General features: G+C 38.3%; 1 protein-coding gene across 6 annotated transcripts in view; it reads left to right on the top strand.

The window, feature by feature from the left end:
• LOC117750114 (tetratricopeptide repeat protein 21B-like) overlaps nt 1-19512 on the top strand; it is a 36467-nt gene that overhangs the window by 4892 nt on the left and 12063 nt on the right. Inside the window, exons 7-27 of one of the 6 annotated variants that reach the window (XM_034561074.1) lie at nt 173-236; nt 381-522; nt 1879-2085; nt 2904-3173; nt 4368-4739; nt 5283-5415; nt 5535-5773; nt 5886-6059; nt 6153-6509; nt 6660-7114; nt 8711-8727; nt 8980-9105; nt 9210-9364; nt 9611-9784; nt 9877-9999; nt 10755-11036; nt 11176-11232; nt 12136-12273; nt 12423-12527; nt 12634-12904; nt 13017-14534. In XM_034561074.1, coding sequence (XP_034416965.1) covers nt 173-236; nt 381-522; nt 1879-2085; nt 2904-3173; nt 4368-4739; nt 5283-5415; nt 5535-5773; nt 5886-6059; nt 6153-6509; nt 6660-7114; nt 8711-8727; nt 8980-9105; nt 9210-9364; nt 9611-9784; nt 9877-9999; nt 10755-11036; nt 11176-11232; nt 12136-12273; nt 12423-12527; nt 12634-12904; nt 13017-14188 — 5033 coding nt within the window. In that variant the 3' untranslated portion in view covers nt 14189-14534. Of the gene's footprint in view, nt 1-172; nt 237-380; nt 523-1878; nt 2086-2903; nt 3174-4367; nt 4767-5282; nt 5416-5534; nt 5774-5885; nt 6060-6152; nt 6510-6659; nt 7140-8467; nt 8485-8710; nt 8728-8972; nt 9106-9209; nt 9365-9610; nt 9785-9876; nt 10000-10754; nt 11037-11175; nt 11233-12135; nt 12278-12422; nt 12528-12633; nt 12905-13016; nt 14535-19512 lie in introns of those variants that run through there. The other 5 variants (XM_034561075.1, XM_034561071.1, XM_034561073.1 and 2 more) reach the window with 5 other exon arrangements.

Genomic DNA, 19512 nt, shown 5'->3' with positions numbered 1-19512 from the left:
GGGCCCATCGTTTTTTGAATTGACACCTTTCTGACCCAGTGTCAACAAAAACGTATTACTTCGAGATATTATTTTTGACTGCTTTAGATTGTAGAGGTCTTGCCATTTAACATTATAATCATATAATAGTATGATTAAAAAAAAAGTGTGAATTTGCTTCTTTTCCCATCAGGTAATCATTATTTCCTTCCAGACAAACGAGATCCACTGCTTTGTGGAAATGGCAGCGAAGCTGGGTAAGCTTATTCCCGAGAAGACTTGATACAACATGTATATAATCCTTGTATGATGCGTCAGTTTCTGCATTAACATTACCATCTATTATGTATAGGGGGAAGTACGAATCCTTCTGACCTTCACAGATTCTCTGTGTGTTGCAGGCGCTGTCCAGAGGGGTTTACTTGCATCAGAGCGGGAAAGAACCCAGACTATAATTACACCAGTTTTGACTCCTTTGGTTGGGCCTTCCTCTCTCTGTTTAGACTGATGACACAGGATTACTGGGAAAACCTTTACCAGCAGGTATAGGCAGTGGAACGACTTGATGAACCTTTTCCTGGCATACATATAAAGACATGAGATTTTCAGTAAACATGTTATGTGAATATATATGGATATATATTAATGAATGCTTCACACAAAATAAGAATACAGTAAGAGATAAACACATTAATACTATTATAATTCATTAACAATCAGAAGTCAAATCCAATGTATTAAAGAAAATGTATAATAAAAAGCATACAGTCTATGACAAGTCTTTACAATTATGCTGCAGCAACTGGCTTCCTAACTGAAGTTTAGGTGATATAGGTACACAGTGAGTTATAATAGTGAAGTATGTGTTATGAATGCACATACTGACCAACTGCATATTTATATAAGAGAAACCTGTATTCTTTTTGTTTTTTGTCTTCATCAAGACAATTTCCAATTTCAAAACAGTGACCTGAGGTGATACTCTGCAGAAGGGACCCACCTATAAGATCTCTGATATGCAGTTGGTATAGTTTTCAAATTGTTATTGCAAGATATTAAAAGGATTGAGACAAAAATATAGTGTAATCTACGTAAAGATAAAACCCTGTTAGAAAAGCGGTCGCTTCTTTAATGTCAGGTTGATGAAATGTTTGACCTCATGTGTGGTGGAGGATGCTGTATTTGTTTGGTCTGCTTCTCTAAATACATAAAGAAGCCGTGCCTGCTGTGTCTATCAAAGACAAAGCATTCTCACATTACAATGTTGGTATTAAAAGTGTTCAAACAAACCTCTCAATGAAGTGCAGGTGCATCTTGGTCAGAAGGAACAACGATGAGTCCGTCTGTGACTCAGGCAAACACAACGTGAATGGCCTTAAAGGCAAATAGGTGTCCTCTGAATAGACTTGTTGTATCAGTAAGTAAAACAAACAGTAATACAACACTGCACTGTGTGTAATTGCATTACCTGTTTGGTACACGCTATTTTATGTCAGTGTCTCTTGGTTATATGGATCAGTGATAGTTGTTATTTTTATAATATTTTTGGCCTGATGCTGTCACTACAGCAACGTTCGAAGGGTATTTAATCTATTTTATTACATGTTAGGCAGGTTTCCTAATAGCGTGAATAACTTTAGCTCATCGAGACATTATTTCTTGAAATATATTGGTCGCAAAAAATGGAGGGACAGAAACATCTATATTAATGCTGCTGCTTTATGGAGCTACAGCCACAAAAATACATATATACAAAAATCTTCATACATTGCACAAAGCAGAAACATTATGTGGAATTAACAAATCTGAAACCAAAACTGTGGGATAAAGGAAAAGTTAATAAGTATATTAAATATACGCATATTAAATAAGTATACTGCTACATTGTTTTTCTTCCAGACGTTGCGGGCAGCTGGGAAGCCCTACATGATCTTTTTTGTGCTGGTGATATTCCTTGGTTCCTTTTACCTGATCAACCTGATCTTGGCCGTAGTAGCCATGGCCTACGAGGAGCAGAGCCAGGCCACCATGAAGGAGGCGGTGGAGAAGGAGGAAGAGTTTCAGGCCATGCTTGAGCAGCTGAAACGGCAGCAGGAGGACGCTCAGGTACACGACAATCCAACAATCCCACGGATTCCAATTAAACAACATAAAGTTGGGATGCAGTTTGCATTCTGAAATAAAAAAACGTCTGATTCCAGTATTGCTAGATGTAAAATCTGAAAGTAGTGTTCGACCAATAAACAGATAAATAAATTATTCAGACCTTAATTTTGGGAAATTTATGTTCCACAAAAAATATTGAATACAAAATAGTAAATTAACTTTCTACTTCATAGCTAAAAACATTTACAGACAGGTGACATATTTTTGCTGATGTATTAATATGATATGATATGATGTAAATATTTTACGGTTGTGTTAGAGACAATTAAGCTATTTTAGATGTACTTTTTTAATGTAATTTTAAATCTGTATATTACTAATATCTAGCAACTAAAGCTTCCAAATAAGTATAGTAGAGTATAAGCTTTAAAATATACCTCTGAACTCACAAATGTGTCCTACATTCCACTATGTTCACCAATTGCCAATCAAATTGCTATATCAAAGATACTTTTTTGTTTTGATTTCTTACCAGTGTGACTTGCTCCACAGTACATGGTAATGAATATGCAATCTTAAATGTAGCCCGCCCTATACAGACCTACAGTGATTATAATGTTGATGCTTTTTCCAAATAAGATACTATCAAGCCATTGTGTGTGTTTTTATAACGGATATATTCTGTTTCCTCCCATCCTCCTGGAAGTCTGTCTGCAGATTGTTGTTGAATGCCTTTTTGACAATGTTGTGAGCAAAAATGAAACAATTCATTATAAGATTTTCTGTTGTTATTTATTGCCCTCTCTTTCCTCTTCTAGGCAGCAGCAACTGTAGCTGCTGCAGAGAGCGGGGAGGCCAGCGATAAAGTCACTGGCCCTGAGAGCTCCTCTGACACCTCCAAGCTTAGCTCCAAAAGTGCCAAAGACAGACGCAACAGACGAAGAAAGAAGAAGGAGGAGGAGGGCAAAGGGGCTGATGAGAAGGATCCTAAATCTGAGTCACAGGACAGTATGAGGAAAGGTCGCTGCCGCTTCTCTGTGGATGCAAACCAGCTCAACTATGACATGAAATGCTCATCCGTACATCAGGTTCAGTATTATCTGTCAGTATGATTTGTGTATGAAAACCGCGATATTCCGCAACCTATGTATCGTGCCCTGCTTTCAGCGTATTATGTCCATTGTCAACAATATTACGCAGTGCTTTTCTCATAATTCTTTACTTGTGTATCTACATTATGGTAATTCTCAATCAGTCAAGAATACGATTTTGATAATTAGAAATGTCATCTTAATACCTAAACTATTTTTTCAGTTTACAATTACAGTTACATAAACTATAATATTCAATATCAACAACTCGTATTTCAGAATGACACGTGCCCTTAATATTGTAGAAATACCGACTCATCTACAGGCAGACGGTAGCAGTGCTTAAAATCTCCTCCAGTGACCACAACAACCAAATGAGAGAGCACCAGGAGAGATCAAAACTCCAATCAGTGATAACTGTTCTGGCAGATATGTTCAACGTTCTTTCAATAAGAAAAATCGCTGGCTGTTGCCAAGCTCTTTGCAGAGCTCTCAAAATGAGTGACAAGCGAGGAGAAGCAAATGGATAGATAATGGGATTAAGTTTATATTTCAGCCGTCAATAGTTGGGAGCAATTCCACTGTCACACCAAATGTTGGATTGTAGAATATCCTTTATGTGATATTTGCTAACTTTTCTAATCCTTCACAAGTCGCATAAACATTTTCTGATTACCTTCATGCATGCAAATAAAACCAATGCAACATTTAATTCACTGCTATCACAACGCCATGTCTTTTCTTCGGTATTGTCATTGACATCATTATCATCATCATTATCTCCATCTCCATCATCTTCTTCTTTGTCATCATCAACTTCTTATACCAGTCATCATCAAGATGCATTATTTATTTTTACAATTGTACTTCTTACAATGCTTGTCATCATCCTGAACACCATCATCATCATCTACATCACCAGAATAATCATCATCATCTTTTACCCTTTTCTTCTTCTTCATCACCATCATGATCATCATCCTCACCATTCTTAGTCATCACCAACATGTATTCTATCCTCCATGGCATCATTATGACCATCATCATCCTTATCAGGCAATGTCATCATCACCTCATCACAGAAATCCCTTTTATGTCATTTGCACATATTACGATCGATATCATCTCCGTTCTCTCCTCTTTACGACCAGCATGTAAACGGAAGAACTGAAGAATATCTTTCTCTCCTAGTCCTTTCTGAGTTTTCGTGGACCCCTCTTCTCATCCAGACGGAACAGCAGGACCAGCCTTTTCAGTTTCCGAAGCCAAGCGCAGGATATGGTCTCAGAAAATGAGTTTGCAGATGATGAGAACAGCATTTTTGAGGACAACCTGAGTCGGAGGGACTCTTTTTTTCTTCCCAGGGGTTGTGATCGACGCAGCAGCAGTATGAGCCAACGCAGTTTCTTGTCGCATCTCCTACTTTCACCCAATGGGATCAAGCACAGCTCTGTAGACTGCAATGGCGTTGTTTCTCTGGTGGGTGGGAATTCCCTCCCATCGTCACCCGTGGGGCTACTTCTGCCTAAAGTGACGGTAGATATGGCCTCCACTGGAGACAATGTAAGAAAGGCTTGTCTATCCCAAATAGCTTGTCTATCCCAAATAGCCCTATTATGTGTAAATAGCTATCATTTTATTTAGTCTTGTCCATAGCTCTATCCACTTAGTTGTTATAGTTTTTCTTTGTCATTTTCTCACACTGTGCATTTTACTGTGTACTATCATGTGAAGAATATTGTAACAGTAGCACAAAATTCTAAATACAAATTCATAGCGGTCAAGATATTTCACTAAAATCCCAAACTGGTTGTCAAGCATAACTGTGTCTTCTGACCATCTGACAAGGTGCCAATATTGTGCCAAGTTATCGCGTACTGTCAAGCTTTACTGTACGATTTCCCTATTGGATTCGAGTCTAGAAACAAATACATTATTAATACACAATTCCCTTTGAATGTTTCTTCCTTTTACTTGTACAGCTTTGCATTGTAATTCAAAACGCTGACACTTGCATTCACGTTTGTAGCAACTGTATATCCATGGTAACATGTAACTTATTCTCTGTAACACAGTTGCATCTGTAACAATCGTTTCTATCTCCAGGCTGACACTACTGACACAGAGTACAGACAGGCCAGTGGTGGAACACACCAGGAGTTTATGGACCACCTCGAGGGCCCAGAGGCCAGACAGAGAGCTCACAGTACAGCTAGTGTCATAACCAGCACTATGGAGGGTAGGTATCGTACACCATGGCATGAGTATCACATTTTGAGATTATTTTTAGTATTGAAAAGATCATTGTTATTTTCAGATGGAAATATTTTTTCTTTTTCCATCACTTGTGTGCATCAGAGCTTGAAGAATCGAGGCAGAGGTGTCCTCCTTGCTTGCACACTTTTGCCCACACTTTCCTCATCTGGGAATGTTGTCCAGCATGGCTGATGATCAAGAGGGTGGTGAAACTAATTGTGACGGATCCATTTGTGGACCTAGCCATCACCATCTGCATTGTACTCAACACAATGTTTATGGCCATGGAGCATTATCCAATGTCCAACGGCTTCATCAACATGCTGTATGTTGGAAATGTGGTAAGTAGATTGTAATTCTAGAACACAGAACATTTATTTTTGTGCCCCTATTTGGCATAATAGTTATGATGTTTATTAATGGTCAGCATTTTGGGTTTTTCTTTTTATAAAGATATTCACTGGCATCTTCACGGCTGAAATGGTCCTCAAGATCATTGCTATGAACCCATACTATTACTTCCAGGAGAGATGGAATATTTTTGATGGAATCATTGTCACTTCAAGCTTGATGGAGCTTTTTTTGGAAAACGTGGTTGGCATGTCTGTTCTAAGGTCATTCAGATTGGTAAGTCTATATGTGTCATATAGCCAATATGTTCAGGTGCAATTTGTGTGCCAAAGGAATTTGAAATGATATGTTTTTCTTTTGTTTTTACAGCTAAGAGTATTCAAGTTGGCTAAATCGTGGCCCACACTTAACACATTGATCAAAATAATTGGTAATTCAGTGGGGGCTTTGGGCAACCTGACGCTGGTGTTGGCCATTATCGTCTTCATCTTTGCTGTGGTCGGCATGCAGCTGTTTGGAAAATACTACAAGGACTGTGTGTGTAAAATCTCTACCGAATGCACACTTCCCCGTTGGCACATGAATGACTTCTTTCATTCATTCCTCATTGTGTTCCGAGTGCTTTGTGGAGAGTGGATAGAGACCATGTGGGACTGTATGGAGGTGGCTGGGACCCACATGTGCATCACTGTCTACATGATGGTCATGGTTATTGGAAACCTTGTGGTACATCATCATCTCTTATGGTCAATTCATGAATCCAGCTTGTCCAACCCATGATTCAGTTTTATAGCTACACACGTTTTGTTGTTCTCATTAAGTACAATAGCTAAAAGATGACGCAGTCTTACGTGAAGTCATGTCATTCTCTGATAGGTGCTGAACCTGTTCCTGGCCCTGCTGCTGAGTTCATTCAGTGCTGACAATCTCGCAGCGACGGAGGACGACAGCGATATGAACAATTTGCAGGTTGCCATTGAACGGATTCACAAAGGCATTGCCTTTGTCAAAAATCTGCTTCGAAGCAGCTGCAACAGTGTCTGTCTCAGGAGGAAGAAGAAAGGGAAGGGTGAGGAAAAATCTCTGGATGAGCTCCACAAACCTCTAGGGCCGAATGGTATCCCCAACAGTACTATCAAAGACTTTCCGAGGAACGGAAATGGGGATGTGACCGGAGTGGACAAAAATGGAGACAAGTACATAGTCAGCAGCAAGAGTGATGATTCCATAATGTCTTTCATCAACAATCCCAGTCTGACGGTCACAGTTCCTATTGCTGTGGGAGAGTCTGACTTTGAAAACCTCAACACTGAGGACTTCAGCAGTGCTTCGTCTGATGCAGCAGGATGCCATGTGGTAAGGATGCTCTTGTGGATTGGTCCATTTGTTCTCTCAAAGTGCCTTTAAAGTAATTTCAGCTGTGTCACTGACGTTTATGGTGTGTGATAGATGACCATGGATTTCAATGTTGGTTGTGGTTCTTGACAAACATATCTGTTGTTGTGGCTAAGTGGTTTGATCTGTCGCAGTAGTCACGTTGAAGCACTTTGCCCATGGTCCATAGCAATGAGGTATGTGCATTTCCCCTGAATATCCCATATACCGTGACCCTTTAATAGGGAGAGGCCATATAGACAGGAAAATGTAGATTAAATTATATGCCATTTAAGCCTGAGTGCTTGGGAGCTGAATCCACCTCTTAGGGGGGCTCTTTGTGCTTTGCATTGGAGGAAAGCTCACAGTGTGAAAGAAAAAAGAAACCCACTGTCTGTCTGTATGATTTGTTTTGCTTTACTTTATGAATTTACTTTTTTAAATGTTTGGTCTCAAGTGAAGGTTTGTAAGTAAAGTCGTTGCTTGCTTGCTGCTGCTTTACATTTCATTCTTCCTCACCTTTTTAACAGATCACATGTTCTTTTATAACCTCACTTCCTTCCCTCTGGAGTCGTGAATTTGTAATAGTTTTCTTCATTCAAATATCAGTGAAATTATATTTAATTTAGATTTAGATTTTTTACATTTTGCAACTACAATGAGGCATTTCCCAATCAGGATATGTGTCATTTTAAAATAGCATAGTGGTTTTCTGATTTCAGCCCATACATAAATAAAGGCTTTCTGCAAACCATGCTTTAGATATTTCAATCACACTAAAGGAATATTATATTTAAGGTTCCACAGTTTACTCGTGAGTTTGTTGAAGTGCATCTGACAGAAATAGAATGGATGAGTTGAAACACAAACCATCAACACATTGATTTTAATGCTCTCACTATATTGCACCAACATGTTTACATCATAACCTGCAAGACATCAGCTGGTCCCAGGACAGCCAAGTGATACTGCATTCTTCAGGAATGCATTCCAGCTGTTTGCATCTCCCGGCTTAGGAGACACGCCCTGTAGAAAGCAATACAACAGCAGACTGAGGGAGAGACCATGAAGGCTGCAAATCTCCTATGATACTTAGATCATTCTGACTTATTACATGTACTTAGTTGTTATATGTCATATAACTGGCTGTATACAACAAATACTGTGCATATGTTGTGTGTCTCTAATTGGAAAATATTTTTTTTAATAATTAATGTAATAAAAAAAAAGTAAAATCATAGTGACTAATCAGTGTCACCATCACATTTGGTATAATGTCCCATCTTTGAGAGTCTGGTATCCTCTCTGAGAGACAACACTAGCAGCTGTAATGTAGGCTTTTAATTACTTTCTCTCTTGACAAGCACTCAACTGGTGTTCTGCTGTCAAGCCAATGAGGATGCGCTAACGTTTTTTTAAATTGTATTTCATTATTATTCAGACATGCAGATGCTTTTTTCATTTTAATATTTAAACATAAGACTTGTATTCATGCATGATCTTTATTTTATCCATCATACATTTGAATTAAACTTAAACTGAATGCATGTCAGTGATGTTAGGACAAACAGCTTTAAACAACATGACACAGACATCATTTTCAGTGGCAGCTAAAACATACCAAATGCAAATGTCGTGTGTAAGTCTCTTGGTGTTTTATAACTATTTTTGTATGAACATAACTCAATTTGGAAGAGATATGAAGTGCATGAATTGTGTTGACAGACAGGTGCTCAGCATGTCAGGCCCTTATATTTGCCTTGGCTCAGTTATGTTTGCTCATCGAACACCGGTTTTATTTGGCTTTATTCACAGATTGTAGATGACGATGGCCAGCTCAGCTCCTCTGAGGGCAGCACAATAGACTGTGGGCCAGGCGGGGAGGGAGGAGAGTCTGTAGACTTTGAATTGGAAGAATCTATGGAACCTGATGCCTGCTTTCCTGATGGTGAATACTACTATAACCACAACTTAACCTACTATGGCCTTGGTGTTAATCTAACACTCAATATTGTACTGGTAAATCACCATCTCCCCTTTGTTTCTACTCAGTCTGGGTGCAAAAGTTCCAGTGCTGCCAGGTAAATGCGGAAGTGGGCTGGTGGAAGGTGTGGTGGATGGTTAGAAAGACCTGTTACCGGATCGTGGAGCACAACTGGTTTGAGAGCTTCATCATCTTCATGATCCTGCTTAGCAGTGGAGCGCTGGTAAGACAGGAAGACAAATGTCCATGAAGTTGTTTTTGAACACCTGATTTATTTGGGTGATCTCATGTATTTACATATTCTATCTGGCATCTCTCGTCAGTAGTAGATTTTCAAACCGTTGTCTTTGAAGAGCATTTAGTTGCATTATTAGTGCAGTTGAAAGTCAGGATATTGAAAATGATGTATTTACTTTATTTGTATTCATATGTGCAATTAATTACATAATGTCATTTTGTACACATCCAGGCTTTTGAGGATGTCTACATTGAGAAGAGGAAGACCATTAAAACAGTGTTGGAATTTGCAGACAAAATCTTCACCTACATCTTCATTCTGGAGATGTTACTGAAGTGGGTGGCATATGGATATGCCAAGTATTTTACAAATGCCTGGTGCTGGCTGGACTTTCTCATTGTTGATGTAGGTAGAAACACCTCCGCTTACACGGAAAGATGAGTACACTTTAAACACATCTTAGGTTGCTAAGACATTTGTTTGTGCATGTGTTCTAGGTCTCACTGGTCAGTATGGTAGCCAATGCCATGGGATATTCTGAACTCGGTGCCATCAAGTCTCTGAGAACCCTGCGAGCTCTGAGGCCGCTGAGAGCCCTGTCACGGTTTGAAGGCATGAGGGTAAGAGTCACTGGATTTACACTGTCACCAGCTCACTACCCCAAACACGCGTTGCTTGTAAATGAAGCCTTTCTGTCCATGCCTAATCCTCTTTATCCAGCTGTTTGTCCTCAGGCTGACTTACACATTTAAATGACAAAGTTGTTGTTGTTTATCATCTTTCAATTTAAGATCTAATTATGCACCACTGATTTTTGTTTAAAGGAATAGTTTGACACTGTGGAATGCGCTTATTCGCTTTTATGCCGAGAGTTCAATGATAACATTGATACCACTGTCATATCTGTTATTAAAATGTGAAGCTAAAGCCAATAGATGGTTAGCTTAGCTTAGCATACAGGGTAACAGATGAGCTTAGCATGATAAGCAGTAATCAGCTAGCCTGCCTCTGTCTAAAGGTTAAAACAACTTTAAGTTGTGCCGTATCTGTTGTACCATCTCATTCCATTATGATATTTTGCTGTGCAATGCACAAACCCTGGTCTAAACAGTTGTAAGCACCAATGCACCTTTTAGAGACAGTAGAGAAAAGCGTCGGTCTCCTGCCTTTTCCCACCTGCATACACAATCATTGTATTTGAGCTTTTGGTGTTAGTCATAGCTATGATAAGCTCATGCGGATGTGTATGTTAGGACTCGAAAATGTGCTCTTGTGTTTTCCTATTCTTACCATTACTCAAGTAGTGTTGTGCGTCAATTCTACATCCTGTGATTTCTGCTGTATAGATGGATTATGTTTATGTGTCGGTGTGCAGGTGGTTGTCAATGCCTTGCTTGGAGCCATTCCTTCCATCTTCAATGTGCTGCTGGTATGTCTCATCTTCTGGCTTATCTTCAGCATCATGGGAGTCAACCTATTTGCAGGAAGGTACGGCCATTGTGTCGACCAATTGTCGATGCCAAAAAAAGATTTTCTGGCATCGGAGGTGAAAAACAAGACAGAGTGTGAGAATTTGGGCAAAGAAGCTGCTCGCTGGAAGAACGTCAAAATCAACTTTGACAATGTTGGCATGGGTTACCTTGCACTGTTGCAAGTGGTAAGTACCTGAGCACAAGACAATTGATGATTTAAATTTGTCAATAGATTATTTGCTGTAGTGGTGTAAAACTCGAAGCAATGTAAAGATCAAAGAGCTAAGACAATATTTTTTGTGGATATTGTTAATTTCTATAAAGGCTACATTCAAGGGCTGGATGGACATCATGTATGCTGCTGTGGACTCTCAAAGCAAGGTAATCATCTCTTATAATATCACAATATTCAATAATAACAAGCTTTCTAAGTAGGGAAGATTGAAAATAGCTAAATAAATATAAATAAATACAATACACAAAATATGTTTGCTTCTTGTCTTTTGATGAATTACTTGACATACATTTTCTTTTTTGAGATGGAGTCACATTGTCCAGGCAAAATTGAATAACAATCAACATATTCAAATAATTTCATGGGCTCGTCAAATATGGCAGCTTGCTTGCTTCAAACTATGATGTTCTACGCACCCTGCAAGCGTCAGTTTTGAACGTGTCAATTTCAGCTTGTTTCATTCATTCTCTTTCTTTCCAAAACTATAATCCGTGTTCACAAGAAACAACTTGGTTAGATTTGGGCAACAAAACTACTTGGTTAGGTTCAAGAACAGGTTCTGGTTTGGGTTCAAATAAGTCGTTTTTTGCAGAGTTAAGCAGGCTACATTACGCAGCGGAAGTAGAGTTGCGTATCCTCGGTAAGTTACTACGTAACTTAAAATAATGTTGACTTTTGGTATAGCACAGGACACAATCACCAGTCTCCTTGGTGAAAGTCCTGTGCTGTTTACCAAACACCCACACTCATTTCCTTGTAAATCAAATAAGTGTAAATCAATGTTTATTGTCACACATTTACACTGCACAACACAGATCATTCATTAACCTTCCTAGTATTAAGAGCAGTGAGGAACAATTATGTGCACCAGCTAGAAGCTGCAAACTGGCTCCGCTCCCTTTTCAATTATGATTGCTTAACTTATTTGTCATTGCTGTCGTATGAAATTGCACTTGTTGTAAGTACCCGTTGCCAAATCAACCATGGCTTAAACCTTAAGGGTTATACCTTTATTGTACTAATGTCTCAATTTTCTGTCACTATTATAGCAAAACGAACAACCAGAATATGAGATCAACCTGAAGATGTACATGTATTTTGTTGTTTTCATCATATTTGGAGCCTTCTTCACACTCAATCTCTTTATTGGTGTGATCATAGACAATTTCAATCAGCAAAAGAAAAAGATAAGTATCAAATATGCTTTCTAAATGGTTGGGTATTTAGACTTGCTATTCTGACATAAATGCAATATTTAATAGCATTACTTTCAGATTTTTTTCTTTCTCCTCATCACCTTTGCTGTGATTTAACATGTCTCAAATCCCATGTTTACTTTGGAGGTCAAGACATCTTTATGACTGAAGAACAGAAGAAATACTACAATGCCATGAAAAAGCTGGGATCAAAGAAACCACAAAAGCCTATTCCTCGGCCATCAGTATGCAACTTTAATCATGACTGCATCATATCTGTATTACAAATCCAATCCTTGTTTCATAGCACCCAACTTGTACTTGTGTTTCTCTGCCTTGTGTCTATTTCAGAACAAAATTCAAGGATACATCTTTGACTTAACCACAAAACAAGCATTCGATATAATAATAATGGTTCTAATATGGCTTAATATGGTAACCATGATGGTGGAAACTGACGATCAATCTGATGAAAAGGCCAAAATTCTGCACGACATTAATATTTTTTTCATTATGGTCTTCACTGGAGAGTGTTTGTTGAAGATGATTGCTCTTCGCTATTACTTTTTCACAAACGGTTGGAATGTATTTGATTTCATCGTCGTCGTCCTGTCAATCATTGGTATGACTCATTTCTGTTCACTGCAGTGCTCAAATAAATTCACATCATTCACTTTTTCTGTATATTGTTTACAATCTGTTTAATAGGTTTTTTTCTTTCTTTCTTTCCATAGGCATGTTTCTCTCTTCTCTGATCGAGAAGTATTTTGTTTCACCAACCTTGTTCAGAGTCATTCGCTTGGCCCGGATTGGCCGTGTCCTGCGGCTTATTAAAAGTGCCAAAGGAATCCGTACACTCCTGTTTGCCTTGATGATGTCACTTCCTGCCTTATTCAACATCGGTCTCCTACTCTTCTTGGTGATGTTTATCTATGCCATCTTTGGCATGTCAAACTTTGCTTACGTCAAGAGGGAAGCAGGCATCGATGACCTTTTCAATTTTGAGACATTTGGCAACAGCATGATCTGTTTGTTCCAGATCACCACTTCAGCAGGGTGGGATGGCCTACTTGCTCCCATTCTCAACAAACATGAAGACGATTGTAACAGTACCACAGAGCATCCTGGCAGCCGTGTTAAGGGTGACTGTGGGAATCCTCCTGTGGCGATCACCTTCTTTGTGAGCTACATCATCATCTGTTTCCTGATTGTGGTGAATATGTACATTGCAGTTATCCTAGAAAACTTCAGTGTCGCCACTGAGGAGAGTGCGGACCCACTAAGTGAGGATGATTTTGAAACGTTTTATGAGGTCTGGGAAAGGTTTGATCCTCGTGCAACCCAGTTCATGGAGTACAAAAAGCTCTCCGAATTTGCAGATGCTTTGGACCCACCATTACGCATAGCCATGCCTAACAAGATGGAACTGATCTCTATGGATTTACCCATGGTGAGTGGTGAACGCATTCACTGCCTGGACATCCTGTTTGCATTTACAAAACGTGTTCTGGGTGAGGGCGGGGAGATGGATATTCTAAGGGCGGAGATGGAGGAGCGCTTCATGGCCTCCAATCCTTCAAAATTGTCCTATGAACCCATAACTACCACCCTCCGTCGCAAACAAGAGGACACATCCGCCACTATCATCCAAAGGGCCTTCAGGGAGTATACAAAGAAACATGCTGCTACAAATCCCTCTGACACATCCAGGGATAAGATTGAAAGTGATGAAACACACATTGTCACGGACAAACTCCAAGACATTTGTAGTGCCAAGAAAAGTGAACTGACACCTTCAACAGCCCCTCAACCTTCATGTAACAATGTGACAACAAATGGAAAAAACAAATATGAAAAAGACAAAAGTGAAAAGGAGGTTGAGGGCAAAGATGTCGAAGAGCAATAGAAGTAAAATAATGCTGGAGATGCAACAAAGACATTTTAATTAATGACAAAATGTTTACAAGCTTTGAAAGTGAAAAGTTCATCCATTGGACTCCCCTCCTTAGTTTGGATATTTATGCCAAACGGACCATACTTACTTGAGTCTAAAGGTTATAGTGTATACTACAGTCGGCTCATACAGACTGTAGTTGGACAACTTTGGTGGTTTTCAGGAGCATGGACGTCTTTTGGCTGTACGTGCTAAGTGTTCTGAAAGAAACAGTAGTTAATGCTTTAACTTCTACTGCAGCTAGTTCTGCTACCCAGTGTCTTGAATTATTGTTATATCACTGACTGTTGTATTACTTTACCTACCTTTTATTCAGGCAGAGAAAAAAAAACAGTTTTTACATTACTACTTTTAGAAATCATAGTTTGATTAATTGAACTTTTATACACTTTTTGTTTTACTTTTTGAAAGGGTTGTTCCTTCGGGGGTAGTCTTTACAACAAGTAGCACCACCTCAAGGCCGGTCTTGCTTGATGCTTAGAACACGTGAGACCGTGTTGGAGTTGCTGCAGTTAGTGAGATATGTAGACCTGCATGAATGTTTCTCCATGATTATGCATGCCAGAGTGTACTATTTTCATCGTATGCTTCATGGTGCGAAAAAATACAGTCACGACATGGCTGTTTTTTTTCATATTACAGAAACATGAGATTATCCTACAGTCCAAACTAATCTGGTCGAGTATGTTTGGTTATCAGTGTCAGAGCAGTAAAACTGGGCAGAAATACTTTGCACATTCAGTTTGTTGAATCATCGACATCATTCACATACTTCATCTTAGCCTGCTGTGTGCTATGTAGCATTTACAATATTGCTTATTATGTACAGATTTGATATGAAACATTTGCATTTCAAAGCTGGCAATTTAAGAAAAAGCTGGCAATTTAAGAAAAAGGTACACACTCTAACTGACCCTGTTATAAATGACCTCACTCAACCACAAATTTCCGACAGTGTGCTCCAGGAGGAGATCATCTATGATATTGTCTATTTGTAGGACAGCAGCATCGCTTAACATTTTTGACTTTTCCTTATTGTGTCTGTTTTCTTTTATAGTTGTTTTTCATGATGGACCTCAATCTAATGATTATGAAATTATAGAATGTATGGAAAGATGTATATTTATCACCTGTGATATGAAACCAAATATATTCTCCATGATCCGCTTTATTCAGGCAGACAGAGACACTATACTTTTAGCAGAAGCTGAGGTGGAAAATGTAAATGTCTATAAAAACTAACATGGACGGTAGTTTAACTTCATAAGCCCTGTGTTTGATTACTGGTGATAATATGACTGTGTTGTCTAAGCTTTACTTTTAACCTTTAATTGTACATTTTGCTTTGAAAATGGTGACCTGTATGTTTTTTTTGTGTTTTGTAAACTGTTTTTTCACAGTATACTTCTCAATCTTTATCATGATAAATATCGAAGTTGAATGAAAGACGGCTCAGAATATTCTGACTGATTGTCTCAAGGACCTGGCATCACACATCTCATGTTACCTATTTCTGTTTACATTTTATATTGACAGTTGTGTCACTTTTGTTAAATTCTCCCATAGCTATGACAACCACCCTAGACTGTATCACGACCTCATCTGTTGTTCCATGTTATCAAAGTATAATTCCATTCATGTAAGTATATTTTGCATGTAATTAAAATGTCCAATACTTGCACTATACTTTATAAATAATGAAAGAATGTTTTGATTACCTAAGATTAAACATCTCCCATCATTCATATGCATAATGCTTGTAGTGTATAAATAAATTGCATGCAAGACACTGCTATAACCCATTTCACTGAAATGCCAAAATAATAAAGATGACATGTACCTCAAGTATGCCTAAAACATTAATTTATTTTCTTTATATAAAATACATTTATATATTGATTTATGTATGCAAGGTCCTTCATTTAATTACTAGCTGTGAGAGGGGTTAAAGATGGATTATAGATTAAATATTCTCATAGAGAGAGGCTAATTGCCCATAGGTTGGCCTTTCTTTCATTAAGAATGACCCTGCTGTCATCCATGGTTTGGTGGAACTATTCACTATACTCTGTCTCTTTAAATCATTTATGACAGGAATAACTGTTCTGTTTTATCATAAGACATTCAGCAACAATTACAGTAAGGGAGCAGCTACAGAGTGTTTAGGAGCTTTATCATTTAGGATCCACATTGTTTCGGGCTTTATATTCTCTGTAATTGTGTTCTAATTTATCTTTTTGTTATGTACAGGTACATTATATGCCTTGTACAATGCTTACATTTCCAGAAGTTTGAATTGACATTATTGTTTGAACACTAAATGTGTGTAATATACATAATATGTGAAATGCACATTTCTATTCACAGAAATCCAACTGAACTGGTGTGAAATATTATTATTTATTTTTGTTATCCTTTTTTCCCCTGCATGCTTATTATATTTTTTCCACAAAGAGAAGTATTTTACCTTTATATATTCTACATGAACATTAGCCTGTGTAGCTTTGCCTAGCTTTGTCTGACAATTCAGAATGTGCAGTAATTTACATCCTTAAACACATGAATCATGCATTCAAAATGTACAGTGGAAAACTGCCACCGTCTCCCTGATATGCATGAATGGAAATGTGTCAGGTGACACAATACCCTAAGAGATTAATTAATGTTTCAGAGATTTTTGTTCAAAGGCCACATTTATGGGTTGAATGTTGTGTTTATGTGCTCCTAACTATCCTTGCGCTGTCTGAAAAGTCATATTAGAGCTTATCAGAGCACACCTACAATAAGTGGTTATTTTTTGGGGGGGGGTGAATTTTAAGAAATGGATCTAAAGTGCTCACCACAATCAGAGACATTAAGCATCAGCTTTTACTGTTACAATACGCGTAATAACTGTTACATTGCTGATAGCTACCAAACCATAATCAGCATTAGTGTAATTTCAGAAACTGTAAAATAGTTATCAGTGTGCAAAATGTGAGCACTCAAACTGTAAATGGGTGACCTTATATTGATCTCTCTTTGGAATATTGAAAGCACTTATGAATCTGTGACTTTAAGCAATTCATCTTGAGTGACGAAAAAACATTATGTGTAAAATGTTCTTAAAAATATTTACCGAGAAGGAAGCTTCTGAACTGAAAATGTGTGCAGGTTTGTGATATTTCTATTTCAGTTTAGTTTTAGTGAACATTTGGACAAGAAGAAATCTGGTTTCTGAGTGCGCTTTATGGCTCCTGCCGGAAACTATTAGCATCATTAGTGGGTGGAACATTTTATTAATTATTAATAACAGCCCAAAAAGTCATTACAGTCCAAATCGCTTTTACCTATTGTGGCTGCTGAATCCTGGGGGCAGTAAACAAGAGACTGATGGCAAAGTGCTGATAAATCCTGTCATACTGTCTCACAATGATGTGATTATCAGTTTGCGCCTCACCCACTACTCTACTTTATGGCCCACATGGTGTTTTCCTGAGAAGCCAGTAAGCAGAACGGCAGAACAATCTGAATAAATGTTTATGTAACACTTTCTTTGACGCCCGTGTCTATAATGTATTATATACTTATAATCTGCTTATAGCCCTGTAGAATTATTGTAAAAAATAACTCATTTTAAATGATCAAGCAGTTGATGATGATATATACAATCAAGATTAAAAGTATAATTGCTGGTCACTCACTGACTTTTTCAAGGATCTAACTCCCATAGTTGTTATAATACATTATTTTCACTGTTATAATGTAATATAATATGAGTATAAGTTACTCTAAGTCATAATTGATGGCTTTTAAAGGAGCTGTATATATAGCAAAGAAACAACTATTTGCTATTTAAAGATAAAAAAGATGAGCCTCTAACGTCAACTGATGTAAGAGAGCCAATATGCTTAAAATGTCGGCGATGACTGAAACCAGCACACAGCTCCAACAGGTGGGGTTACAGATTGCATACTTTAATGACCAGTAAATCAAGAGTGATTCTGCAGATTCTCCTTGCAGTTGCCCAGCAACATGACGTCAGGCTCCTTTGTTCGAGTACATTAGGGTGGAAGGTCGGAAGTCGGTCTGCCATCCCCACCCCTGTGTCTCGCGAGCTGCTGTGGACGCTTTATATGTGAAAGGATGTCTATTTGGCTTGGGATCTCGCCGCTAGCATGCATGGAGAGGCATGGGGAAAAACAATGCAAAGAGAAATTTGAGAATGCTGTCCATTACGCCTTTGTAACTTAATTTGCTGTAGATGGATGGGAAGAAAATCCCATTAGACTAGCTAGTGGTGAGTACCCCCCTACCTTCCCTATGTGTTAATAGACACGCACACTCACTTTTTATCTCAATAGCTAAATCCCACACACTCATATGCACACACACACACTCACTGTTTCAAGTGAACCACTCCCTCAGTAATTCACAACCTGCTCACAATACACACAAAAGCACACACACAAAAAACCCAGTTTACAACAACACTTTGTCAAGTGAAAATACAACAGAGGATGGCACAAATCATTCTTCTTTCTCTATTACATGATGTATGACAACAATATAGTTACTGCAAATAGAAAATAAAAATCCTGTGAAACGCAAACAAATTACAAATAACACATGTAAAAAGAAATAAAGGAGTTAATTTGCAAGTGAGCTGCATGTATTATTGGGCATGGCTCTATGATCAATAATGGTCTGTACAAACCACAAAGGGTATGGCCATTAGAATGCAATAGCGCCATATCCCAGGGGGTACATGTGTCTTTCCTCTAATAGGTTTTCAAATGCATTCGTTGTAAGTGCAACAACACATGCAATATTTATTGCTCTTTGCTAAGCACAACACCTTGATTATCTACCCTGTAACTACTCTTTGTGAGTATTATGGAAAATATTATCAATATAATTTGGATTAATGAATTAATAAACACTAAATAGCATTATTCATCATGTGTATTAATTGTGGTTTAATTACCTCTAACATTATGGGTTAAAAAACTGTGCGCTAAATTGTGTGGTACAGTACACAGACTTTTCCCATTGCTGCACATGCTCAGGGCTCGATACCAATCCGATTTAGTCTTCCATTGATGTGCGCAGCAGAGAGTAATGATTATGTGCCACAGTTAGTGCTAAATAGTATCTGACAAGGCATGGAAAGGTCTCTCTTGGAACAGTTGCACCCATGCTGGACACTGGCTGATCCTGGACTCAATGCAATCAAGAGTTCATACTTAACAGTCAATGCATGGAGTTGCATAAGATTGGGCCAGCAATTATTACTG

This window comes from Cyclopterus lumpus, chromosome 21 (genome assembly GCF_009769545.1).
Source record: "Cyclopterus lumpus isolate fCycLum1 chromosome 21, fCycLum1.pri, whole genome shotgun sequence".
Lineage (NCBI taxonomy): Eukaryota > Metazoa > Chordata > Actinopteri > Perciformes > Cyclopteridae > Cyclopterus > Cyclopterus lumpus.
Note: the sequence above shows the minus strand (reverse complement) of the source record. Positions and strands in the feature narration are given on the sequence as shown.